The sequence below is a fragment of the Nanorana parkeri genome, unplaced genomic scaffold (assembly GCF_000935625.1).
Source record: "Nanorana parkeri isolate BGI_ZX_2015 unplaced genomic scaffold, ASM93562v1 scaffold517, whole genome shotgun sequence".
NCBI classification, from domain to species: Eukaryota; Metazoa; Chordata; class Amphibia; order Anura; family Dicroglossidae; genus Nanorana; species Nanorana parkeri.
In genome coordinates this window covers 228,358-255,658 of record NW_017306785.1, presented here as the reverse complement: position 1 = coordinate 255,658, position 27,301 = coordinate 228,358, and the positions used below count along the sequence as shown (strand labels likewise).

The 27,301-nt window shown below is 44.0% G+C and overlaps 1 protein-coding gene across 1 annotated transcript; it reads left to right on the top strand.

Moving 5' to 3' along the window:
- The first annotated feature begins 447 nt into the window (after positions 1–447).
- On the top strand, positions 448–24,770 carry TOMM40 (translocase of outer mitochondrial membrane 40). The gene is made up of 10 exons (XM_018561331.1): positions 448–573; positions 7,110–7,313; positions 9,054–9,121; positions 10,991–11,083; positions 13,232–13,333; positions 15,737–15,842; positions 17,271–17,393; positions 18,772–18,848; positions 22,024–22,126; positions 23,703–24,770. The coding sequence occupies exons 2-10, from the start codon at positions 7,115–7,117 to the stop codon at positions 23,840–23,842; spliced, it is 1,011 nt and encodes a 336-aa protein (XP_018416833.1). The 5' UTR covers positions 448–573; positions 7,110–7,114; the 3' UTR covers positions 23,843–24,770.
- The last annotated feature ends 2,531 nt before the right edge of the window (positions 24,771–27,301 follow it).

The following is a 27,301-nucleotide window of genomic DNA, read 5'->3' as shown; positions in this document are numbered from 1 at the left end:
AGTGTTCTTCTATTGGATGAAAATGCCATTAAGATCTTATTAGAGACTGACAGGTTCACATTAAAACTTTCTTAATGGCATTTTAAGACGTGTGTGGTCACCCCACCTGGCCCCTGCTACAGGATAGCTTTGTGGAACCAAGAGAACAACCTTCGCTAAACTCTACTTATTAACCCTCGAACGTCATCACTAGTCGCCACAGTACGTCACCGTCACTATGACAACAACCCAAAAAATATGGCGGCCCCGGCCTGAAAAACGCGTGGAACTGTGGGGCGGCTCACATGACCTTGCACTACGACCTCAACGCCGGCTTCAGCCAATAGAAAGCCAAGGTTGCCGAGACTGGGCCAATCGCAAGACGCCTAGCAGCAAGCTAGGCTGCGCCGCAAAAAGCCGGCTGATTGACGGAAGGAGTGAACGAATGAGGCAAGGGAGAGGGGGAGTGGTTGCACTTTTCTGTCAATAACGAAGAAGGAGAGGCGGGGCTACGGCGGCCAGCGGGCTCGGTTGCTCTTTTCGTGTGTGAGTGTATGTGAAAAAGCCCAGAGAGCGCTGGAGAGGAGAGGAAAGGTGAGGTTTAGGGTGGGGGAGAAGGTGAGGGATAAGGGGAAGGAGTACCTGGGGGGAGGCGGGGGGCGTTGGTGGCCCAGGTGGGTCATAAGCTGGTACATTAAGTATGAATGGGACATGCCGGGGAAGGTTAACAGGGAGGGGACTGCACACTGCTGCATGGGGGAGCCCAGGAGCTGCAGCTGGCCTGTCCTGTGACCCTGCACAGGGGGTCACACTGCAGACTAAGGCTGGGGGGGAGGGGCTAACGATTGCACTATGGCCTAAATAAAACTGTGACACCTTGGAGCCATGCCCTAAATTTGATTGTTCCATTTGTGACAGGACATGCCTACCAATCATATACCCCAGTGTGTAGCAGCTTGCGTTTCCTGTGTCTACACCCTAAAGTGTGCCTGTGTATAAAGATAGGAATGTGTATCCAAACCCTAATAACACAAATGTAATATAGCTCAGCAGATGTGGTGGCTGCATTAGTTTTCTTTTTCTGGCTCTTCTTTCCCATTCCCCCCCCCCCCCCTTTCTTTTCTGCCAGTAATACACTTCCTGTACTACAGTGACAGCACTGATTGTAGCCAAGTAGCAGTGTAGTCACCCTAGAACAGGCAGTGTGTTAGAACTTAAAGGCTCAGTCCACCCATGTGACCATGCTTCATGTTGCATGTATTTAGAAATATGGTCTCTTCCCCCAAACCTTCAAACCACCGCGGCAGAGAGACTCCTAGATCTCACTTAAGCACAAGTGAGGGACTGTGATTGACAGTGCAGGAGCCTGAGAATGAAACCAGCTGTGCACTGGACGCGGTTGCAATGCTCTGCAGGCTTCGGTGCAAAAATGTAATAAATGCACTTTTTTATTTTATTATTGTGGATTCATTTATTAAATAGTTGCAAAACGGTGGACTATGCCTTTTTTATGAACACCTCATCCCCTCCTCTCATCTCTGTGACATAGAGGGGAGGGGTTTAGCTGTCAGTAGAGAGAGAGAGAGAGAGCCAGGAACAATGCAAACTGATAACGTGCTGACTGTTATCAGCTCACAGGATATCTGGCAGCATCAGAAAGTATTTTTTTTTAAACTTGTTGAACAGATAAAATAAAACACTTTCGATGGATTACATTGCAGATCATAAGGGACAGAATTAGAGAAGTTTGCTGATTGGGTGTACGTACCCTTTAATTAGTTGGAAACCCTAACAATGCCATCTGGTCTGCTGAAGATCTATAAGCTCAATGCACTAAGCTTAGGGCTCTCTAATTTAGCCATGTGACTCATTCTCAAATCTCATTGGACGGAATATGTCACTTTTTTTTTTTTAACCACCTCAGGCACGTTCAGGTAAATACACGTCCTCCCCCTGAAGTGGTTATACCAAGAACACAGCTGCTGCAGCCGTGGCCGTGTTCTTGCTATCATTTTAAACAGCTGGCGATGGCTGTTAAGGTACAATCAATCCAGCGGCTCTATAGCCGCCTGATCGTTTGTACTGAGCGGCGGAGTGTGCTCCCCGCCGGCTACCCCGGGCTCCCCAGCACCCCGTGAGGGCCTAGCATTGGCGCAGCGGGTTTTCCCTGACAGATCGGAGGGAGATTAGCAAGCTTCCAGCCGCTGATCTCTCCTCTGATCACTCGACCCGGAAGTGATGTGTATGACATCACTTCTGGGGTCACTGTGCACATTCTCCGGCCCTTAGAGCCAGAAGAAGAAGCTGGTGAAGCAGATCTCTGCTTCCTCAGCTTCTTTGGGGTCCCTAGGTGACAGGGGTCTAAAAGACCCCTAATGTCTTTAATAAAGAGGACCTGTCACATCCTATTTACTATTACATAGGGGGCTAGTTATCCCCCTATATGATCGCAATAAAGTCGAGTGTAAAAATAAATAATTAAAGTAACCTGAAAAATAAAAATGCAAAAAAAATTGTTAAAGTCCCCCGTCCCCCACGTGCACGCACATACAACGCAAACATGCATCGGATGCACCTACATGCAACAACGTAAATTGCGCCACACATGTTACCTATTGCCGTGAACGTTGGAGTGAGAGCAATAATTCTAAGGACGTCAATCACTGGTAACACTAAACTGATAAGCAGCGTTGCCTATGGGTAATTTTGGGTAGTGTAGCTTTTTGCGGTTTCACGAGCGCACGCAGTTTTAAGGCTTGACATGTTTGGTATTTTTTTACCCGGCGTGACCCCGTCTTTTATATTTTACCAAAAAATGGGGTATTCTGTTTCTGTAAAATTTCATTTTGGTTTATTTTATCTTAAAAATACTAGTTTGATAAAAATGTGCGCCAATGCCGTAGCAACTAGCATTTGTTTTATTCTACAGTGCATCTGCTTTCAGAAAATATATTTATTATTTGGGGGTCTGAAGCTGTTTTCTAGACACAAATTCTGATATCATCTGTGTGCAAATAGTAAGAAATTGCTCCGGAGAGCAAGTGGTTAGGGTTCCTGGTGTGTTCCGGGAATTAAAGTAGAACTGAAGCCAAAGGGTCCCCAGTGGAAGATATTCCATCAATTCTGTTTTGATGACAACCTAATATGTGGGATTTTCTTTCAGTGATTGCATTCACCGGGACAAATAGAGAGGGTGAATCATCCTAACGGGGACACACGGCAATTAAAATCTGACAGGGGTTCTAGTCACTTCCAACTCTATCCAAACCCAAAAAAAGAACTATGAGATGAGTGCTTTTCACTCACCTCATAGTTCTAGCCGACTTGTGACAATGAGTTCTCTGCCGTGACGGGGGGGCTGACTGGCGGAACGGACGGGGGAGGGGGCGAGTACAGCTGGCTCTGCCTCTAGAGCCACGCAGCTGGGCGGATCCCGGCACAATTGTCGGGATCCGCTTCAGCTGCGGCGTCTCAGTATACCGCGAGCTACAGCTCGCGGTATACTGAGCCTTTAAAAAAATAATAATTTGTTGCATCTCTTTGCTGCTGATCTGCTGCAGCCTCTCTCTGTCTCCATGTGTCTTCTGCCTGTCATTAGACAGGATCGGGTTTAGGGCTGCAGCTAACGATTATTTTCATAATCGATTAGTTGACCGATTATTAAGTTCGATTAATCAGTTAATCGGATAAAAAAAAAAAGGCTCCAGTGATGGACTACTAGTTTGTGGTGAGATTGTAGTCCATCACGGGAGCAAGCTTGGCGCGGTAGAAGTAAAAAAAAGAGTGTGGTGTGCAATATAGTACATAATACAGCGGCGCAGTGCAGAATACCAGCAGCTATAGAGGAATGTAGCAATACTACATTATACTACATATGTACTATTGCTGGGATTTGTAGTCCTCTGTAGCTGGCGTTACTCTGCATTGCGCTGTATATAATGTATTATTGCTGGGATTTGTAGTCCTCTATAGCTGGTGGTATTCTCCATTGCGCTGTATAATGATTATACTGCTCAGCGGGACGTGAGCAGCGTGTGCTTCAGGCCGCGTGTAGAGCCCCGAACAGGGAAATCAATCGATAGCCGACGAATCGACGATCGAAAACGTTGGTAACGTTTTCAATCGTCGATTTTAATCGACTAAATCGATTAACTGTTGCAGCTCTAATCGGGTTCCTGATGGTCACTTAACATGTATGCTTAAATGTACATTGGGCATGCTACTGTTGCACAAAAATATACAGGTGAAACTCGAATAATTAGAATATCGTGCAAAAGTAATTGCAGTAAGTGCTGCAAAAGAGGCCCAAACCAAGTACTGAGTACATATGCATGCTTGTACTTTTCAGAGGTCCGATATTCTATGTACAATCCTTGTTTTATTGCATGTAATAATCTACTTTTTTGAGGTTGTGGATTTGGGGTTCTTGGGGTTTTCATGAGCTGTAAGCCATAATCATCACAATTATGACAAATCACGGCTTGAACTATCTTGCTTTGCATGTAATGAGTCTATCTCATATATTAGTTTCACCTTTTAAGTTGCATTAGTGAAATAAATGAACTTTGCACGATATTCTAATTATTCAAGTTTCACCTGTATAATACAAAGTACACAGGACACCTATCCATGGCCTTCTGCCTCTTCCCCCTTCACATTTGCTGGCAATCCCTGGCTGTCAAAGTGACAGCCGGTAGTTGGGGTGTAAATAGAGTAGCTGTAGAAGCTGCTGCTGTCAGAAAAAAAAGAGAAGAGAGCAAGATGGAGAAATACAAAGCTGCATTGTTACCTTTGTATCTACTGTTTCATTAATCTGCAGATCAAAGGGATGAGCTACAATCTGCATATTGCTGAACTGGCTTTGCAGTTCTTTCTAGATTCTGCCCGGGATCCTGAAACCAGGAGATTTCAAAGTTGATTTGTGAGGGATGAAATCTCCATTTGCGGGTCCATGGTTTAGTAGTGACAAGCACCCATTGATGGCACAGATGTGCCACAGCCCTTATGAGAAGATTGCTGGCTAGGGTTCAGGGCTCGACCTTGGAGACGGTGGAAGGTTTTCTGTTCAGGAGTCAGGAGGGAACCAGCCAGGAGTCAGAGTGAAGCCAGATGTGTGTGCTGGAGGCACAAGAGAGACAGTTGTGGTGGCTGGAATAAGGCCAGTGATGGCCAGAGAGAGTCATTGGGGCTGAGGACAACACTACAGACAGTAGTCTGTGAAGGAACAGACAGGGAGCGGTGGGTCAAAGTAGCTGGATGCCGAGAAAGTAGAAGCCAGAGGCTTAAACTGTGTTTTGTTTTGCAAGAAGTGCATGAATGTGATGTTGGAAACCCCTGCAAGGAAAACTTATGCAGACTGTTTGACTTTCTTTTGATTCAAAATGGGCTACCAGGCTCTTAAAGGGGAGAGGACTATGTCCATAAAGCTCTACCATTTGAAGCGAAATCTCACAATAACAACAAAAAAAAGAAAAGTGTTGGCTTCAGTTCTGTTTTAAACATTTTTGCGTTGTCTCCAGAGCAGGAACAGAGGGGGTGCTTGTTCTGGGGACAACTGTTAAAAAGGGCATCTCCTTTCATTTTGTAAAAATGAATGTTTGTTTATTTTTGTAACAAATAAAAATAATAATAAAAATGCCTTAGAACATATGCCTTAGGCTGGGTTCACACTTAGGCGTATTGCAAAAGCGCATCTGTCGCGTGTTTTTTTACCGCGATTCGCGGTAAAAAAGTTGCGCGACTCCAAAGGCTACTTGGCTGTATCCCAATGGAAAACGCCCTACAAAACGGCCCAAAGTAGTCCCGGGACCTTTTCAGGCGTGGGCCGTTTTGTAGGGCGTTAGGGACGGGCGGAAATACGCCTAGGTGGGAACGAGGGCATTGACTACAATGCTATTTATTTTTTAGACCGTTTTCTAGCGCGTTCGTCGATCGTAGGACGCGCTACAAAATGGTCAGGTGTGAACGCAGCCTTAGAAAATGTGACTTTAAAGTAGAACCTCAACCAAAACTGGGTTAGTGTTGGCCAGGTCTGTGTTGCTCACTCTGTCCCTGTTGGGGACATTCATCTTCTCTTCCTGTTAGTGTTAATCTAAAGGTGCCCATACACTGTACGATTATCGCGGGAAATCCCGCGGTCGTACGTTAATCGCAAAATGTATGGAAGGCGTGCGACCATTTCTACTGTATGTTCGCACGTCTTCCGTCGAACAGGCAGGCTGGAAAACACGCCGGGAATCGTGCAAGTGGCGTGCTTGTTCGACAACTGCCGAACGGGCCGGTGTGCGCACACTGCCCGTTCAGCATTGCAGTCATCGGAAGCCCGCCCCTCAGCGGGGCTGGCTTGCGCTGATCGCAAGTACTATCTGCCTGTCCAAGATGGGCAGATCGTACGTTTTTTTTTTTAAATTACATTACAACCCTCGCAAGACAAAAGTCTTGCAAGGGTTGTACAGTGTATGGCCACGTTTCGAGGAGTAATCTACTAATGGGGTCACTTCTTTTGGTGACCTGTTATATCCGTGGAACAGGAAATTAGGTCAAACCTCTCTAGTCGTAAGCCATGATGATAAACGTTTAACCCTCCTTATTGTGACTCAAAATTAGAAAACAGTTCTGGGTTGGAATTCCATTTTGAAGCTGATCTTTGAGATTGCAAATAATCTTAGCATTGGGTGAACCCCTCGGCTGACAGTGTCCTCAGCTGACGCAGGTTTACAGATGTATAACTGAGTTACACATGTATGTTATGTACACAAGGTAAATTCCCTATTGATTGTAATAAATGATTAACATTACATTTCATTTATAATGCTCATATGATCGTTGCCTGCTTGGATAGATATTCTGAGAAGCGTTTAAATACAAATTATTTTTTTCTAATTTAGTGTGCAAAACAGTATAACATCATTTTTATTTTTTGCCTGTGTCCCTGTTGGGGAGATTTCCCACCACTTCCTGTCCCGCAGTCACAGAAAATCTTATCAGTAGAGACCCAGGCACTAACATCTACCTTGTTGTGGTATTGTAGCTGTAACTATATGTTGGAGAGATTCTGCTAACTTCCTGACCCAGTAACACAACAGACAGCATAAATAATGTATTTGTTTTCCTCTGCTTTGTGTTCACAGAAATCATGGGGAATGTTATGGCTGCCAGCTCTCCCTCTCCCCCTCTTGCAGGGTCCTCTCCAGGCCCTGGTTTAGTATCTGTGCCTCCTGGGTTCACAATGCCCCCTGTCTCTGGCTTGGGCCAAGTAGCAGAAAAGAAAGAAACTCAGGAAGAGCGGTTACCGAATCCCGGCACGTATGAAGAGTGCCACCGCAAGTGCAAAGGTTAGTCCTGAGACGCTGAGTCCCCATGGTCAGTCATGAGGGCAGTAATTATTAAACTGCAATTTTGCTGTTTCCCTCAAGAAAAAGTATGGAATTAGAATCTATAAATGTCATTTTAGAAAATAACTCCCAGCTTAGCGATCACTCTGATTTGCTTTGTATATAATGTACTGGATTGACAGTCTCTTGCAATTCTTCATGTTCCTCTGGTAAAAAGAAAACTGTTGTCACTGCCTGAAAACTGTCTTTTTATATTGTCTTCCCATGAACCCATGCACAGCACAGAGTTTCTAAATTGAAGGTTCACATCACACTGCTGCAAAGCAGTCATAGACTTCTCTACATCTCTACTATAGCATAGAGCAGGGGTAGGTAAACTCCAGCCCTCCAGCTTTGGTGAAACTACAAATCCCATGATGCATCCGTCTCTAGGAGTCATGCCTGTGGCTGTCAGTATTGCAATGCCTAATGGGATTTGTAGTTACACCACAGCTAGAGAGCCGGAGTTTGGCTACTCCTTGCATTGACCTTCACCTTCTGGCTGCAAGTAGTATATACCAAATATCTGTATGTAGTATTTTCTTAGCATAGAATGACCTGAATCAAAGCACAGGATGCCACACCCCTGAAATTGGTATTTCAAAATGAGAAAAGTTGGGGGTTTTTGGGCAGCCGACTGACAACTTAACAAACCAAACATTTTGTTGAAAAAATATTGGAAAAAGTATTGGAGTATAGGCTGTGCTCTGAAAGGGCTGTATTGGCTGCTGGGGGCTCGATTTCAAGAGAGGAACGGCTACTTTACGACGCAGACTGACAGTCTTGTGTCTTAACCTCCAACTCTTTGCAAACTGCGGTTCATCTGCCATCTCTTGACTGAGTCTGCCTCCACTGGGGTTTTAGGGTCTTCATTTCTTCTCCTTCTCTGGTCCCGTTTCCCCCTGCCCTACGCCTTTACTTCTTACTGTCTGAGCCGGTTGGAACAACCGGGACGCACACAGACTCCAAGGACAACTTCTCTCTTCATCTCCTGAAGAAGCGCTATCTAGCGCGAAACGTCGAGAAAATCAAGCTCCTCCATCACTCTTTTTATACTGATCATGTATTGTGTCCATGAATTATTACATCATGCTTTCTAATCATCTAATCATGTTCCATTGTACAAAATCTCTAAATGTTATCTTTCTTTGAATGAACTACAATCAGTGTGGAGGAAGCCTATAGGAGAATCTTGTTGTCAAAACATTTTATCCATTCCAATTATTTTTTAATCAAATAAAATCAATATATTTTTTCAACAAAATGTTTGGTTTGTTAAGTTGTCAGTCGGCTGCCCAAAAACCCCAACTTTTCTAATTTTGACATGTAGTATTTTCCATTTTAAACTGAAAAAAAATGTGCTGCATACAATTAAAAACATATAACGAGTATGCTTAAGATTTGCTCATTCACTGACGCACTTCACTATTTCACTTTGCAAAAAAAAAAGGATGCTAGCAGGTATAAAGTACAGACCTAGAGGTGCCTGAGCATAAGTAGTTTCCATTGTCCCCACTATGCCCAAATGGCAGGCCATTCAGGATGGGCAAAGTTCTAACACTTCCAGGGAGTATAGGAGCTTTCCAACACTCTCCCACCCCTCACACATTGCATTTGGCTCATCACTATGACGCTGAATTTCTTGTCAGGTTCCTAAATTCAGGTAATTTATTTATCTTTAATTTTGCTTTCTTCTCACAGAATTATTCCCCATTCAGATGGAAGGTGTGAAACTTATTGTAAATAAAGGGTTGAGTAACTATTTCCAGGTAAGGCTCATTAATGGCTCACTCCCACTTAAGGTAGACTGTTGGCTTTGATATTTCCGTAGCTGCAGAAGGTTGGATCACACACCAGCTCTCTATATCTCTAGGGGGTCCCAGCAGCTCTTTCTGTCATGACATTGCTCTGGCTATAAAAACTGTTAAAAAGCTGATCAGTTGTTTGAGTTTCTCTCCAAATGAAGCCTGTACTGTGAATATGGAGGCTGCCAGTGCAGAGCTGTCCCCATGTTAATGCTTCTTACTGGGCTGTCATGCTTCAGTACTTTGACCCACTCACCTGGAACAAGTATGATAATGCAGAGTTCTTGTTATGGTGGTGTGTGTAGCTCAGAAAATACTGTGCAGAGCTGATCATAGCTGTTATTGGGGTTATGGGTACATCCTTGAATGTTGCCCTGACATCTTTACTTGCATCCTGGGATATTACGACTCTTCCTACTTAGATGACTATACATCCCTCACGGTTGACAAATTATTATTTACTGCTTGCAGGATATTGGTTATAAAATGATTTTGTACTGTGTGAGGTGGGTGAAGAGAGAGAGGAGGCATGGCAAAAAAACTGACTACAGGAGTTAAAGACATGCCGTGGATCTGCTTCCATGCTTGGTGTGGTCAGTTTGCAACAGGTACAAAGGGGAACTGGCAGGATCACCGAGTATTTAGCAGCTACATACAAAATAATAATAACGCCCCGATACTTACCTCCAATACCGAAACTTCCGGTAAGAGGGAGATGTCCCTCTGACTGCCAGTGCTGAGGGAGCATGAAATCGGCTTCCTTTCTAATAAGGTAGCTGGGTGGTGGGTTATGATCTGGTTTCCTGATTGGCTAGTAAGCTGGCTTCACTTGTTCCTAGGCAGCCTGGCTTCCTAACTAATCAGAAAGCCGGGCGGCACGTAATGACCCAGCTTCCTGATTGGTCAGGAAGCCAGGCTGCCTAGCAATAAGTGAAGGCGGCTTCCTAGCCAATTAGGAAGCCGGACGACACCTCATGACTCGCTGCCTGGCTTCCTGATTGGTCAGGCAGCCTTTGCAAGTGAAGCCGGTGTCCTTTTGCTAGATCGCTGGCTTCACAGTCAATCAGGACGCCGGGCTAAGGGTTATGATCTGCCGCCTGATTTCCTGATAATCACGGCACCGGTACTCAGTATTGTCGAGCTCAAAGTGGTTTTATTGATAAAAGTTCAAGAGTTTAAAAAAAAAGCCAACTCATTGCAAGGGTCCACACAATATCCCTTCATCGAGGGTAGAAATACAGAGCAACAGAAGTTTAAATAGAAATCTACATTGTTTGTAAATTTACATACAGCACAGTGACAGATGAAAATATAAAACACGGGTATAAATAGAAATCTACATTGTTTGCAAGTTTACGATACGGTCGTATCCATAGCTTTCTCTCTGTGCTGTATATTAGTTAGAATGTAGATTCAAGGAAAAGGTCAAAACTCAAGCTTTCCACTTCATCCTCCAGGACTTTGAGCGCATGTGAACCATCCTGGAGGATTTGAGGAAAGGGAGTTATCAGGGAATAACAATTATCAAGCTTGTATCTATTTCTAGCCTTGATGAAGGGGTATTGTGTGGACCCCCAAAACACCCTGGCTTTTTTATGCTGTTGAATTTGTATCGGTAAATCCTCTCTGGACTCTTCTAGGTCCGGTGGCACTTCCGTTTTGCATGACACAGGAGGCAGCTGTCTTCTCCAGAAGCCTTATTTATTATTGCAATAGCAATGGCATTCACAAACTATTATTAGCATTGCCTAGAGTTGCATTTTAATACCTTTTGACAGAGGGTCTGACACACTTGCCATCTCAGTTTTTCCCATTTCTTGTCCTGTCTCGCAGGTAAACCATACGGTCTCACTCAGTGCTCTCAGTGATTCAAGTTATCAATTTGGAGCCACATATGTTGGAACAAAGCAGCTGAGCCCAGCAGAGGTGAGAATGTAATCTATATACTGGGAATTCTCCACTGTTACACTGAAAACTGTTTGGAAAGTTCACGTAAAATGTGTGAGTTCTTATTGTATGTACTGTAATTGTGACATTTGACTAAATGGTGATCTGTTGTTTGCAAGTTGTCGTCACCATTCTTTATGGTTAAATCTGTGTTTATTGAACACAAAAAAAAAAAAAACAGGAAATGAGCTGGACAAGAACATGAGGGTATCAGAATAAGGCATCAAGTTGTGAGTAAGCCTGAGCATTCAGACCCAAACCGCATAAGCAGAACAATTACGAAATGATCAATGAACAAGTCAAAAATGAAAGCCCAAGGCAAGGATAAATCTCAGAGACAGACAAAATGTTACTTCAGATTATTATGACCACCTGATGTTTGCAGGCAAATTATCTATAATTTTGCGCTGAAGTTGCTAGAGGGCCAGACCATTATAAATAGGGAAGCAGGTTGTTTACCACGACAGTAGAAGTGATTTATTTTCACTTCTGCTGTCGAAAATCTGGGTCTGAACGTGCGAATTGTGGCCGTCAGCGACTAGTCAATATTAGGGCAGAACGGAGAGTGGCAAGACTGGTACAAGACAACAGAAGGGCAACAGTGCATCAAATGACTGCCGATCTTAATCAGTTATCCTCTCAAATGATCTCTGAACGCACTGTTCGCCGTACACTGCATCGTATGGGATATGGAAGCTGAAGGCCTGTTCGAACACCTTTTGCTGTCTGCAGTTAATAATAATAATTGGAAAGTGGAGCATTGGAAAAAAGTCATGTGGTCCGATGAATCACGTTTCCAGTTGCATCATGCAGATGGCAGAGTCAGAATGTGGCGGGAACAGCATGAAAGCATGCACCCCACATGCATGAGTACAACCCTTCAAGCTGGTGGGGGCAGTGTTATGGCTTGGGGCATGTTTTCCTGGCATGATTTGGGCCCTTTAATTCGTGTGGAACAAGGTCTGAATAGCACAACATACCAAAGTATCATTGCTGATCAAGTTCATCCTATCATGTTGATGGCGTATCCCAATGGAGATGGCTTCTTCCAACAAGACAATGCGCCATGCCACGGTGCTCGTATTGTGCAGGAGTGGTTTCAAGAACATGAGGGTGACTTTACCTTGCTTAGGTGGCCTTTATTATTATTTTGAATGTATCACTTTTTTTAAAATATATTTTCTTAACTTTATTGATATCACACAGGAGATAACAATCCCCCATGTGATATCATTTGGAGGGGACAAACACTCTTTTTATGAGCCTGCCCTCCAGTACAGAAAATCCAGCACAGCATTGTGCTGGATCTTATGTACAGCTCCACATGTGACAGCTGACGCAGGAAGCACTGTAAATACAGCGCTCCTTTGTCACTGATCAAGGTGCAGATCGGTGAACGGACGTTCTCCAGTCTGCTCCCTGCTCTCCACCCTGAAATTATTGCCGTGGTCCCAGGGGACCCTGAAAAGCGGGGCGGCTGGGGGAACGGACTTTGGCGGGGGACGGACGGACGGACCGTGGAGGGGGGGGACACAGACAAGCAGGCTGCTATACAAGTGATACAGGCGGATCACTTGTACAAAATTGAGTGTCCACTTTCCCCCCCCCCACCCCCTCAACATTTAGCCCTGCTTGCCTGAAGCGGGGCTAAATGTAGAAGAAAACACCCGCTCAGCGCCCAAAACTGCATGTCCTGGGCGTCGGACGATAGGAATTCCACAACCCTGGAGAAGACCTGCAACAAATCTGCTGGGGAAAGCGGCGAAGACAGGTGTGCTGAACGGGCTGACAAAAGCCCACGCGCCAGGACACAATTTCTATTCGCATTAGCGGCCTGGCGCCTGGGATTTGTTGAGCCCTGGATTAAGCTGTGTGTATTTTTTCCATTTTATAAACCTTATTTTAAGCTCTTTCTCTTGGTTGTCATTGCTTAAAATAATGGTGGTTATGGCAAATAGCTCATGTGTTAAAGCTTAAGGAATTGAACCTCCTGTCTAGAAGGCTTTCCGTGAGATAAGAGATTTAGCAAGGCTGCAACATTTCTAAGCACAAGTATCGTAATGTTAAGAGGATTGATTCATTTTGTGTAGGTGAATGCTCATGCTTCTGTGTTTTTTGTTTTAACAGGCATTTCCTGTTTTAGTTGGAGCAATGGATAACAGTGGCAGCCTGAACGCACAAATAATCCATCAAGCCACTCAATGTGTCCGATCAAAGATTGCACTTCAGGTAGGATAATGAAACAAAGATGTCTGTTCACAGTTTATTTACCAGAAGCCTCATTGTTACATCCAACACTGCTCAAGTGCTTTTTCATGTTTACTCTCATTCCATAGACTAAGGGCCCCCATTTTACAGCCCAGTCATAAAATGCACCCTGGGGATGTTGAGACTAATGCAGTAGATAGAGCTTCATGATTGTACATGAAGTACAGCTCCCACTGCACTTCCAGACCATGTAGATGTAAGTGCTGCAGCTCTTAGAGACCCCAGTGCTACTCTTGTGTCTCCATCTCCTGTTCCTCTTGGCCACTTGCAAAATTAAGCTTGGGGCTCTGTGTTTTGTGAATGGCTAAGAGGAGACATGACCGTAGCACTGGCATCTTTGAGACCTGCAGCCTGGAACTATAGCAGATTTGACTAATGTAAAAGAAAGCCAGCAGGGGGAGTTGCTTTTCAGGAAATGGAGTGTATTCCTGGTTAGTTTCCTGTGCCTGGAGTTGGGCTTTAACCCCTTCCTGACTGATGGCGGGATTATTCCGTCAGTCGTTCAGGTCAATAAAGACCGGTGACAGAATAATCCTGTCATGCGGTAAAATGAGATTTGGCCCGTGGAGGGACAGGCGCTCATCGAGATCATGCTGTTGCTGGATCCCTCGGTGTCCACGGCAGACCCTCAACAGCATCTTAGGGGCTCCCAGCACTGTGATCACTGTGATGTGTTGTGGAGCTGTCAGCCGTATCAGTGTGTTACAAAACTGATACAAAGTATCTCTGAGGAGAATACGGTGTCTCCTCTGAATACTTGGTATTCAAAGCCCCTGTAAATAAAATAAAAATAACCCTTTTAGTGCCCCCTAGTTTAAACATAAATTGAAACAATTTGTTAAAGTTTCTAAACATATTTAAAAAAGGGGGGGAGATATATATATATATATAAAAAAACCTTTTCATAAAATATAAGAAAATATAGTGCGGAGAAGGCTAATAATGTTATGAGACAAATATTACACCATTTTTTTTTTTTTTTAAATAAAAAAGAATTTGTAAGAATATATATATGTGTATGTCACATCAAATTAAAACTAATTTTGTCCTTTAAAAAACTGTATATAATGTGTAGGTGGCAGATTATAAACGCACACATAGCAAACATGCAGCATCTACCCAGGGCCTATAATAGCTTTAGGTGGACAAGCCCTTGAAGTGAAATTTGCCTACATGGGCTCTATGACTTACTATCCTATCTCCTTCACTTTAGCTTTGTGTGCACTCTTAGTTTACATACCGATCCTGTCAGCTGAGCAGCATTGCAGCTTTTATTTTCTTAAAGAGCAACACCTGTCACATAGCTAAATACACTATTTAAACTCAAGAGTCCAAAGTGGGTATAGAGACACTAAAGGTGCCCTTACACCTTACGATTGTCGGCCGAAACTTTTCGTCCGATGATCGAACCGTCGTACGATTTTCGTACGACGGCCCCATCCTGCCCCGATTTATCGAAAGGTTCAATCAGCGGTAGTTAAAAAAAAAACCACCTGGATGACTTGCGGTAATTGACCGCAGTTATTTTCGTTTGCGCATGCCTTTTGACGGACGGAAACGCCACCAACCATGCGAACATCGTACGATCGACCAAAGTTTTCAAACATGCTTGACTGTCAAAAGTCGTACGATTGTACAAAACTATCGGTCGGACACTCTATTCACGCGTTACGATTGTCGTACGATAATCGTAAGGTGTATGGGCACCTTTACAGGTCTTCAGTGGAGAGAAGTCAAAGCATTAACTTTTTAATGTATGGACATTTTTGTGGATGAGCATATGGGCATTTACCTTACAAATAGAGTGCAGTGATTACCCCTGAGGCTATTTAAACACATGAATAGGAACGGTTTCACCTGCCAGATGATAGAGATACACATTCTTTTGTGATTCACCCATCTTTGTCTGTGCCAAGGCATAAAAAGTGTGATGATCCTTTCTACAATAGGATGCTATAAACGGACCCAGTGGTCCCCCTCTAGCTCTTTGGGCTGCTTGGAAATGACACCACCAGTGTGACAGCGGCCTGAACCTTCTGTCATGTGAACCCACGTAAGTGCCATATCCCCATTATGTTGCAGATGTGCCACTGTCATCACAAACCCAATCACTTCTGTAAAGCCAGATATAAAGGTATAAGGTATAAATAAGGTAAAGGTATAAGGTATAAATATAAGGTATAAAGTATAAGATATAAGGTATAAATAGGGAAAGAGTCTTTCCTTGCTGTATTCATCACAGTCATTTTGCAGAGCAGTTGGGTAATCGCAAACCACATGTTTAGAAACGCTCACATTACTGAATCAAACCTGATCTCATCATTGTCCCTTACCCTTTGTGCAATCTGTGTCTTCCTTTCCCAGACTCAGCAGTCGAAGTTTGTGAACTGGCAGCTAGACACAGAATACAGAGGAGAAGACTTCACAGCCGCCGTCACATTGGGCAACCCTGACATACTAGTGGGATCTGGTAAGGAAAATGTCTGTCTGTAATGCCACTTAGAGGAGATGCGGAGTGTGGTGGGCTGTATTCAGTCATCCAAAACTTTAGCCAACCAAATAAACGTATATTTCTTATATCTAGTTAAATGTTTTTATTATCCCTAAATGCCAAATATTTGTAGCTGAAATCGATAGAACTATGTATCCACTGGCACGTCCTCATATCTGCTTACTTCTACAGAGCATGTAATGGGTGTTGCATAGTGGGTAGGGCAGGTTTTCCTCTATTTCCCCCCCTGACCAGTGACTGTCATACTGGTCTGTAGACAGGCAGTTTAGCATAAGCCAAATCTTAAAGAGAAATTGAAGCTATAAAAGGAAAATAATTAACTCTGGAGATTGATTAGAAAAAATGCCCAGCTACATTGCATTGCTTTTTCAAGATGGCTACAGCTAAAGATGAATTCTGAGCAGACACAAATTAATGGAGCTCTGTAATCATTAAAGTGTATGTATAGCCAGAGAAAGTTTAGGGAAATTGCCCTTCACTTCCTGTCCCAGCGACACAACAGGAAGTTAGAGGAAATCGCCCAAAGTCACAGCTGTTCCCACAACAGAACTCCACATTGGGTGATCTCCTCTTACCTCTTGTTCTGGGGACTACTCTAAAATGTTGTCTTTCCTTTAATTTTTTGATTACCTGGGCTAAGAGGAAGTGGGTTGAATGATGCTAGCCATCAGACTGAGGACATCTAGTGGCAGAAAAAAGTACATTGCATGGGAAATCAGGGAGAATCTCTGTACTGCAGCTGAATATTGCAGCAAAAGCTGGTTTTATTTATTTTTATTTTATCTTGTAGGGCTCATTTTACATTTTTGTGTTGCATTAATATTCCCTTTTCAAAACGAATGGGCTGTCAATACCACCAAGTACACCAAAAATAGTTTGTGCACCATTTTTGGCAGTGCACTGCAACGCCTTGTTGGCAAGGTGCATTAGGGTTCCATTCAGAATGAATGGCACCCCATCGCACCAACCCATGTAACGTGCGTTGCTGCAATACAAACGTATATAGGCTATTCATTGTTATCTTGTTGCGTTTGACTGGAGTTCTGCTTTAAGATCTAATTTTATGTAGTCCCGCATCACACAGAAGATTAACAAAGTATTGGACAAAGGAAAAAGGCTTTTCTGTCTTTCCAGATTGAAGGAACTTCTGGTTGCCAGTGACACATAGCATGATATAACTGGTACTCACATGAACGGTGCAAAGGAAAAATCTTTTCTGTTACAAGATCACATGACTTGTGCTTGTTAAATAGTATCAAGTAAATGGAGTTTTATATTAAAAAGTGAATGTTCTCTCCCTTCAATAGCACAACTCATTGTGTTGGCATACATTTCATAGTGTTTCAGCAGCATGTGTATGTGCAAATGAATATATCTTGTCTCTAGGTATTGTGGTTGCACACTACATGCAGAGCATCACACCCAGTCTGGCACTGGGAGGAGAACTTGTCTACCACCGGCGTCCTGGGGAAGAGGGAACAGTGATGTCATTAGCAGGAAGATACACAGGTAATAATTCTATATATAAATTCATGAACAACTATAGTGTGCATCATTTCACGTATTTTTTTTCTATAAGGAAATGTGACAGGCGAGGAAGTGTGTGTGTGTGTGTGTGTGTGTGTGTGCACGTGTGGTTGCACATGTGTATGTACCACCTGTAGAACCAGACGAAATTCGTACAGTGTATGGACACCTGTAGAGAGTGCTTGACTTAAGGAATAAGTTTAATTCTAGCCATATTGAACTCTTGTGAACGTCAAATAACCAGGTCTGGATGGAAACTTGCTGTTTTTTTTTTCCCCCAAAACCCCTTCATGACCAGTGACGTACAGTGTGCTGGCATCAGGGCCATTTTTAAAAAAGAAAAAATATGCCTCAGCCATGAAGGGGTTAATTTTCTCAACCTGATGGAGTAAATTTAGTGGACACAACTTAGGCTGGGTTCACACCTAGGCGTATTGAATATGCGCGTTTGTTGCGCGGTTCGCGTCGTGCATTTTTACCGCGATCCGCGGTAAAAAAAAAATACGCGCGACAAACGCGCGTTTCCATGGGCTATTGGCTGTATCCCAATGGAAACGCGAGATCAAAACGCCCCAAAGAAGTACATGTAGGCCGTTTTGTATCGCGTTCGGACGGGCGGAAATACGGCAAGGTGTGAACCAGACCCATTGAATACAATGGGATTTAGATGTTTGAGCGTTCGTCGAGCGTTGAACGCGCTACAAAACGTTCAGGTGTGAACCAGGCCTTAGAGTGAAAACTATGTATTGATTTGATCAGCCAGAGGCTTATGCTGATCACACAGTTTATCTAGCTGAATCTATTAAATCTATTTCAAATAAGATGGGCCGGTGCATTTCTTTAATACCGTGTATGTATGTATGTATGTACAGTATATATGATTGTGTGTGAGGTAGATATAGATTATATATATATATATATATATTACAATCAGATTGCAAAGTGTGTGGATGAATGAAGTGATTCATAGTTCAATGTGCAGGTTAGATGCAGGAAGCTGCAGAACTGTATAGAGGGATAACCTGGAGGGTGAAGCCTTATCTATCTCTGTCTGTTATAAAGCTACTAGGGTACATACCTAGCAGTCAACCCAGGCTCCCTCTGGCTGGTATACCTACAACAGAGCTTTACCGAGGAAGGAAATATGCTAACGGGGGGAGGGGGGGGGGGAATTGTGTGACTCCTTTCATTGGGCCTAGCTTAACCAATCAATGGGGTTAAACAAAAATGCTTTAAAGGTATTTTATTTGTGGATAAGGAAAGGGAGATAAATTGTCTGGGATCCTGGAGTTCAGCTTTAATAGTTTTAACTGTGCTGTTTTTCTTCTTGCTTCATTAATGTTTCATGTTTTTATTATAGCTCCAAATTGGACCGGGACATTAACTCTAGGACAAGCAGGAGCGCACGCAACATATTACCATAAAGCTAATGATCAGGTACTTTACCATTTTATTGTATGTATTTAAATGTGCAGAATCTCTTTTGGGTTAAATAGGTGCATTTGACGACCTCTGTCAGATTTTGGAGAACGGGGAGAGGGCAGGATTTTTCGTTTTGATGTGAGTGAAGTTTAATTCCATTATTGTTCTCCATATTTCCTGACAGGGTCTCTTTTTAAACGCTAGGGCAAAAAATATTCAGTACAGACACATTTCCTAATGTTTTATCCCAATAAAAATGCTGCACATACAAAAAAAATTACCGTTTTGACCAAAAATCCAGTGTGCTCCTAATCTGTTTGGGCTAACAGATTCTTTGCTGCACAGAAATCCCAGTCAGCGTTGTATTAGCGATTTATCCCTTGCTGAGACCTCTATGCCTGACCTGTATAAGCAGATATAATCACTGCATCAGATAGCTGAACTCACCAAATACCCTTTCATCCACAAAGTACTTTATTCCGTTTATGCAGGTTACAGCAGACAACAGGATACAGCAGATGAATGAATAGATGGTATTTTAAAGCGGTCAAAGATGATCATGTTTCCAAGCATGCAATGCAGATTAACATGTGGTCATGTTACTGTCAGCCATGACACTGAACAAGAAGGGGGAAATACATCATAGATGGGAGGGAACACAGAAAAACATGGTGCAATAACCAGAATGACCACTAGATGTCAGTACATGAACCAACTATAATGCTGCTCAGAATATATGGCTTAAGGAAAATAAACTATATACATTCTCATCTCACATTAATGTGAGTATTAACTATGACCTGTCATATTCTATGCAACCATTGTGGCAGCACAGTTGTCATCTCTGCCTGTTGGTAGGCATAACTCGCTCTGTGCTTCTCTGCATGCATACGTTGATTTCTTTACCAGTAAAACAATGCTGCTTCCTTTTAGAACACTGCCCACACAATGTCTAGGGAATAAGCTCTTGGGAAATGTAGCTCTGAGAGGCATGTTTGCATCGATAGAAAATAGGCCTTTGGTTTCCCTGCAAGAATTTTACAAGCCTGGTGATGTCTTAGGGAGTAATAAAAGCTGTTTCCTCTTACAGGAACAAGGTTAAAGTAGAATCTAATCCTGGGACATGCTCTAGAGAGGGAGTTTTGTATGCTGAGACATTGAGTGGGAGCCATTGCTGGCATCCTTTTAACATACTAATTTACAGCCTGTCACTGGCTTCAGTATTTAAATTACCGGATGCGAGACAAGAATGCAGATCAGGAAAATCTGTTCCGAACACTAATCTGCATACTTGTTCAGGTCTATTCCTCAGTATGGAAATTATAGTGTACAGAGTTAGCAGGCATTGCCTATTTTTACCTTTCCAAAGTTCCTAGGCAAGTACTAACTTTCTGAAAGTTGTCAGCATTATGGGAGATGGAGAAGGGGTGGGGGTGTAACATGTTCCCCCATATCTGGAAACACTGCAGCTATTATTGGTCTGTGATATTGGAGTACAGGGTAACAGTGGATAGGTTAGAGCACATAGCTTTATGGCGCTTGATACCAAGCTGCACTGTTAATTTACATATTGGCAACTAGGTAAAGGGTGTTTTTAGACTAAGAGAGCTAGAAATACAGCTAGAGTGTTCTATAAATGACATTGAATAATGATTTGTACACTTTGTGTCACTGACCTGGCACAGGGACACAGATCAGGCTTTACTGTGATTCTCCTGATCTGCACACTGTTTACAGGTCGGTAGCCCAGAAAGTATTGAAGCCAGAGAGTCAGCATAACAGCCAAGCACCAAGCATTTTTATAAAACAGGTCCGCATTATCCCAATGATTAGGTTTTTATAAAAACAGGTCCCCATTATCTTCTTATGTCAGGTTTAAAATCATACAACTAGGGACTAGGAATAATAAGTTGCAGTTCCATTGTCATTAGGGATGCACCGATACTACTATTGGTATCGGTGCCGATACTGATTTTTTTCGTACTCTTACTCACTCAAAAACTCCTGATGCTTATTCTGATACCGGAACTTCCGGTATCAGGATGCCAGGCGGCGAGTCATTACACACCGCCCGGCTTCCTCAATGGCCGGGAAGCCGGTGTCCTATCACTTCTCCAGGCCCGGACGTGCGGGGGCAACAGGCCAACGCGCAAGCGCACTGCAGATGAGGAGCTCCAAGTCCAGAAATCTTACAGGCTAAAAGCATTCGTCAGTCCAGACATCTCATGGCTACTGTGCATGCGTGGGTCCATGCTCCCTCGTTACCAGGGAGTATGGAGCCAGTTTCTCGGCCAATCAGGAAGCCGGGGGGAGGTGGGTAATGACTCGCTCCCCAGCTTCCTGATTGGCCGGGAAGCCAGCTCCCCGCTCTCTGGTCACTTGGTAACCAGAGAGCATGGAGCCGGCTTCCCGTCGAGTCAGGAAGCCGGGCGAAGTGTAATGACCCACTTCCGGGAATCTGGCCAATCAGGAAGCTGGGTGGCGAGTCATTACCGGGAAGCCGGTGTCCTATCACTTCTCCAGGCCCGGACGTGCGGGGGCAACAGGCCAACGCGCAAGCGCACTGCAGATGAGGAGCTCCAAGTCCAGAAATCTTACAGGCTAAAAGCATTCGTCAGTCCAGACATCTCATGGCTACTGTGCATGCGTGGGTCCATGCTCCCTCGTTACCAGGGAGTATGGAGCCAGTTTCTCGGCCAATCAGGAAGCCGGGGGGAGGTGGGTAATGACTCGCTCCCCGGCTTCGTGATTGGCCGGGAAGCCAGCTCCCCGCTCTCTGCTCACTTGGTGACCAGAGAGCATGGAGCCGGCTTCCCGTCGAGTCAGGAAGCCGGGCGAAGTGTAATGACCCACTTCCGGGAATCTGGCCAATCAGGAAGCTGGGTGGCGAGTCATTACCTGCCCCCCGCTTCCTGATTGGCCATGAAGCCGCGGGGGCATGTCATTAGACGCCGCCCGGCTTCCTTTATGGGACTTCCAGTATCTGTATTCAGTATCGACGGGTACCGAAAATAAATATCGTTGCATCTCTAATTGTCATGCCTGCGTTTGTATTGTATTTGGCAGTAGCAATTTTATCAATAGGCTTGTGAAGTGTAAATGGTGGCCATGTATAACAGTAGTATCATGGATTCACTTACCCCCATTACTGAGCAGTGTTCCTCATAAACATTCTGTTTTACTTTATCAGCTTCAAGTAGGAGTGGAGTTTGAAGCTAACACCCGGATGCAGGACACAAGTGTCACCTTGGGTTACCAGCTGGATCTCCCCAAAGCCAACCTACTGTTTAAAGGTATGGACAGTTAGAATTTTGAGCCACTAGACGGTGGTAAGGCTAATATTGGTGTTATGCCGTCTCTTTCTTTCTTTCTTTCTTTAAAAATAAGTCTGCTTTAGTTAGAACACATTGCATGACATCTCTGTGATTTTGATACATTTTAAAGTAGAGCTGTGGCCTCTCATTTAAAAAGAAAATGTGCTACAGCACTTCACTGTAAACGCATCTGCACTAACAGTTTTCCCTTGGTTCCCCTGTAAATTCTCACCAATACCTGTTGATCCTGCCAGTTAAGTCTACCTGATGCAGGTTCCTGTGATGGGGTGACAACACTTTTGTGCTGGTTCTGAAATCAGAGCAGCGTTGACCCTTTCGAGTAGGCTGTACCTGCTTGCATTAAAGTGGACTGATAAGATGTTGCCAATTTTCTGTGATTTTTGAGGTGGTGTTTCATGCTGGAATTGGCAGTCCAAGCTCCTGATTGGCTGCGAAGAGCCGCATGAAAATAATATTGGCTTCTGTGTTCAAAGCCGCGGTGCTTGCCGACACCGGTGCTTTGTGCCACGATTATTGGGAAGTCAAGGCGGCATTTCATGACCCATTGCCTGAGACGCTGGTGTTCTATCGAAAGCATACCGGCTTTATTTGCCGAGGGTGCCTGACTTCCTGACCAATCAGGAAGCAGGGCGGCATGCCATGACCAACCTCCCGGCTTCCTGATTGGTTAGGAAGCTAGGCTGCCTACCAACAAGTGAAGCTGGCTTCCTGGCCAATCAGAAGCCGGGAGGCAGGTCATAACCCACCGCTGGCTTCCTGATTGTAAAGGAAGCCGGCTCCATGCTCCCTTGGCACTGCTGGTCAGAGGGAGTTCTCCCTCTACTTTTTACTGGAAGAACATTTCAGAGGAATCTAAAATGCATACAAAGATATATTGGGCAGGGTGAGTGGAGTTCATTCTTCTCTGTATAGGATGTTGGTAGTTAATTTTGTTTTACTGAGACCAGAACAGTTCTTACCTCTTGCATTTAATTTTCTTCTTGTTCATGCGTTCCCTTCCCCTTTTTTATTATTATAATACAGGATTTTGTAGTGCTAACAGTTTGCACAGCACTTTAATGTATAAAGGGAGACAGTACAGTTACAATACAAATCCAGACAGGAGGGTTAGGATGGCCCTGCTCGTGAGAGCTTACAATCTAAAAGGAAGGGGCAAGTAATACAAGTGGCAATAACTGTTGGTGATGGAGAAGGTGAAAGCTAATTTGTTTAAGTAGAGGTGGGATAGGCTTCCCTGAAGAGGTGAGTCTTCAGGGATTGCCTAAAGGCAGGTAGGAGATAGCCAGACATGTTGGGGTATGGAGTTCCAGAGGATGGGAGAGGCTCTGGAGAAGTCCCAGAGGTAAACATGGGAGGAGCTGATGAGGGAGTTGAAGAGCAGGAGCTCTTGGGAGGAGTTGATTGTACAGTTTGGTATTTTGGGACGAGGTTGGTGATGTAGCTCAAGGTATAGGTTTGTATATTGTTAATATATTGGATTGTATTCATTTTTCATCTATGTTTTTGGCTAATTTTCTATGTCTCTATCTGGCAGGCTCGCTGGACAGTAATTGGCTAGTCGGAGCAACTTTAGAAAAGAAACTTCCACCACTTCCTCTCACGCTAGCCATGGGAGCCTTCCTCAACCACAAGAAGAACAAATTTGTGTGCGGCTTCGGCTTGACCATCGGTTAACATCATCTTCCGTTAACGGCTTGTGGTCTCTCCTCCACACCTAGACATGCGGCCTCTCCCTCTGCTTTTCTGACTGCCTTCCCCTTCTCCCTAATTTCTTAACTCGCCCTTCCACCACAAAACTCCTGCCAGGCACATTTTTTATGGACTTTTATTTTATCATTGGGGTTAGGGAGGCAGTGGAGGAATTTCCTGATCTTTAACGTAGGTACTTGGAGCGGAGGGGGAGCCATCCTTGTCTTCATATGTCTACTCTTACGAGTGACCTCATAGTTAATAAGGTCTGATGGGAGATTTAGGCTGGTCTGTAGCAACCAATCCGATTGGCCATTTCATAGCTGTATTGCGTTATGGAATAGCCAGACAACATTGTATTGGTTGCTTTGTGCATGGACAGTCTCTCTTCAGAGATATTGGTCAACAGTTACTTTGGTTTGAGTGAGTTTTCTGTCTGTGTTTGTCCTGTCCAGTCCCCGAATCAAAAGCTGTTCCCTCATTTTTTTATTTGTATCTTCTAAACCATTTATGCAGTCTTCTCAACAACTCCATGTTATGAATGTGACTTGCCTTTCTGTGAGTGTGATGCCACAAGTGACTGATCTTTCCCATCTTGTCTGTCCGATCCGCCATCTTGTTCTGTTCTACTCTGGCTTATCATTTCTGGGGTTGGGAGGTGTCATGTCTAGGAGGAGGGTCTGTTCTGGGACCTACCTAAGCCCTCCTAGGCCTTGTGCTGCTGTTGGCGAGGGGAGGAGGCTTCACTCCTGCTGCCTCCTGACCTCCCGCTGTAGGAACTTGGATGTAAATCATGTTTATAAGTTATAAAGAGAAAAATGACACTGATCTTTTACACAAAACTGATGTGGAGCCCAGAGCGAAGTCATGACCGGGCATGTACAGCACCAATAAAGTGACTTCCGCAACGGGATTTATTTTGTCAGTGTGGTTTATTTTATCATTGGCCATCTTGATGTCTAAGCTTTGGTTGGGGTGATGGTTGTTTATGGCCCTAATAACACAGCACCTCTATAGCGGGCCTCTGCTTACAACCAGAGCAAGTAACACTAAACACACTTTACAATCTAATTATACAATCTCCTTTAGGGCCATGGCACACTAGCGACTCTGCTCCTGCCGACATATTGTAATATATGTGGCCAGCATACGTTCTGTTCTGTCTTGCACTTTCTCCATTCACAGAACACATACAATATCTAAAACCATTAATTTAAATTGGCCCCCTCCATATATGTGCACAGGTAATGCAGTACTTGGGGATGACAAACCCTTTATATTGCATTTACACTTATTTAAATAACTATGGGGTAAGTGTTTTTTCCCCATGCTTCTCTTTAGGGTCACGGGAGGCCATACACAAACCTCCTCCTGTGACCCAAAGCTAGCCCGTGATATACTGAGAGTGCCACAGCCGGGACGGATCCTGACAATACTGTCGAGATCCACCCAGCTGCGTGACCACTCAGCGCTGGGGGATCGGAGAGGGAAGGGGGGGGATCCCTGCGGGGAGCGGTGACCGATAGTAGGGAGATGATCGGAAAGTGACCGAGCTGTGGAAAGTGTCCCGGCTGTGGCGCTCCTTTTTAGAGCCTTGGTTCTCAACTGGTGGGTCGTTACCCAAAAGTGGGTCGCGACCCTGTGTCCAGTGGGTCGCCGCATGCCTTTCACTTTTCTAGGTGAATGGCTTCTCGGCCTCCCCCTAGCGCAGCACTGTTAGTTCTCGCAATGAGCAGCCATTCAATATATGCTGCCCGGTGCGAAGTGTCAACTTTAGGTGGGGTGGGGCTATGGCCTTGAGGGAGCTCCATCCATCTATACGTGCATTGCTTACAGCTCCCTTACATGCTCTTTAGAGGTGCCTGGACCGCAGTGTTTGCTCACTTCCCGAGCGATAGAGCTGGCCTGTGACAGCTTCTTTGTCACAGGTCGGCTCTAACTATGAGGATGAGTGGAAATCACTCGCCTCATAGTTCTTTAAAGGAAACCTGTACTGAGAAAATATAGAAGCTACCATTAATGACCACCTTCTAAAAGTGCTAAATACGTGCTGGCTTTAATGCTTCTGGACTCACTGACCACGATCCGCAGCAAGTGAAGACAGAACTTCTAGCCTGCATATATGCTCCTAGTCAGTAACTCCACAATCCTTGAAGGTTGAGGATCAGCTTGGCAGCCAGGTATCTCTCGCTTTTTTTTGTTTCTAAAGAAAAAGCTGGCAATGGCACATTTTAGGCACATTTTAGCTTTATTTGATGTACTGGTCCACGCCATAAAAAGGCTACTTGTGTGTTTAGACAGCGGAGCTGTACACGAGTGCAGTCTAAGCTGTCAAGTTGCTCTATGTGGACTAATTTAATGCGGTAACAGATGATATTAGTTATCAGCAGCAATTATCGCCATATGTGTCAGGCAGTGTATGGCAGTGAGTCAGATCCATTGCCCATATGGCTAGTGTGACAGGCATGCCAGACAGATGCTACCTTATACTGTGAAATATACACAAGATCTGCACGGATTTCATTTACACTTCATTGATTTTTCTCTGGTTTAAAAATATGCCTCCTAATTCCAATTTTATATGTTGATAATGTATATAGCAATGTTTTTCACATTCTGTAAAGTCTAATGGTATAAGCAGCTTATCTTTAAAAGCAATAGGAAAAAGATGCCCATAGAGACCAGACAGATCTGTCATTTGAAAATGAGAACAAGAATCGGGTTGCTGTGACCAGCACAGAACATAAAGCTAAAGTCCAGGCAAACGGCTAAATACACAGATTAACCACTTCAGCACCAGCATGTTCCACCCCCTCCATTACCAGGCCATGTTTCAGTTGTCAGCGCTCTGCAAGTTTGGTTGAGAATTCCTCCGTCACGTAACTCTGTAATAAAATGAATTTAATATCTTTTTTTTGGGTACAGGTAGAGCTTTCTTTTAGTGGTTTTTATTGACCGCTTTTTTTAAAATGTGTTCACTATAATAAGTAAAAGACCCAAACATTTGAAAACGGCCTGTTTCACTTTCGTTTATAAATCGGCAAATAATGTCAGAACGGTACAAAAATCCCCGAAATGACTCCTTTTGGGAAGTAGAAAGTCCAAGGTCATCTGATGTTTTGCCATAATATTTTTAATTTTTAGGAAATTAAGGAACATGCCGGTATTGAGGAGGTTAAATTATGAAGACAGAGTGAGGGAGTGACTGTAGAGGTCACATACAGTGGGAGGATGGAGATAAAGGGGTCGTTGTATAGATGTGCAGGATAAGTGAGGTGAAACGGTTTATATACAGGTCAGAGCAGAGACAGAACGCAGATAACATAAGCATGAGAGGAAGGGGGGTTAAAAGGGTTACATTGTTTGAAACTTTTTTTGTTTGCTGCTGCAGCTTGTTTTTACAGGGAAGCATTAAATGACTCCATTCATTACTCCCTTTACTTT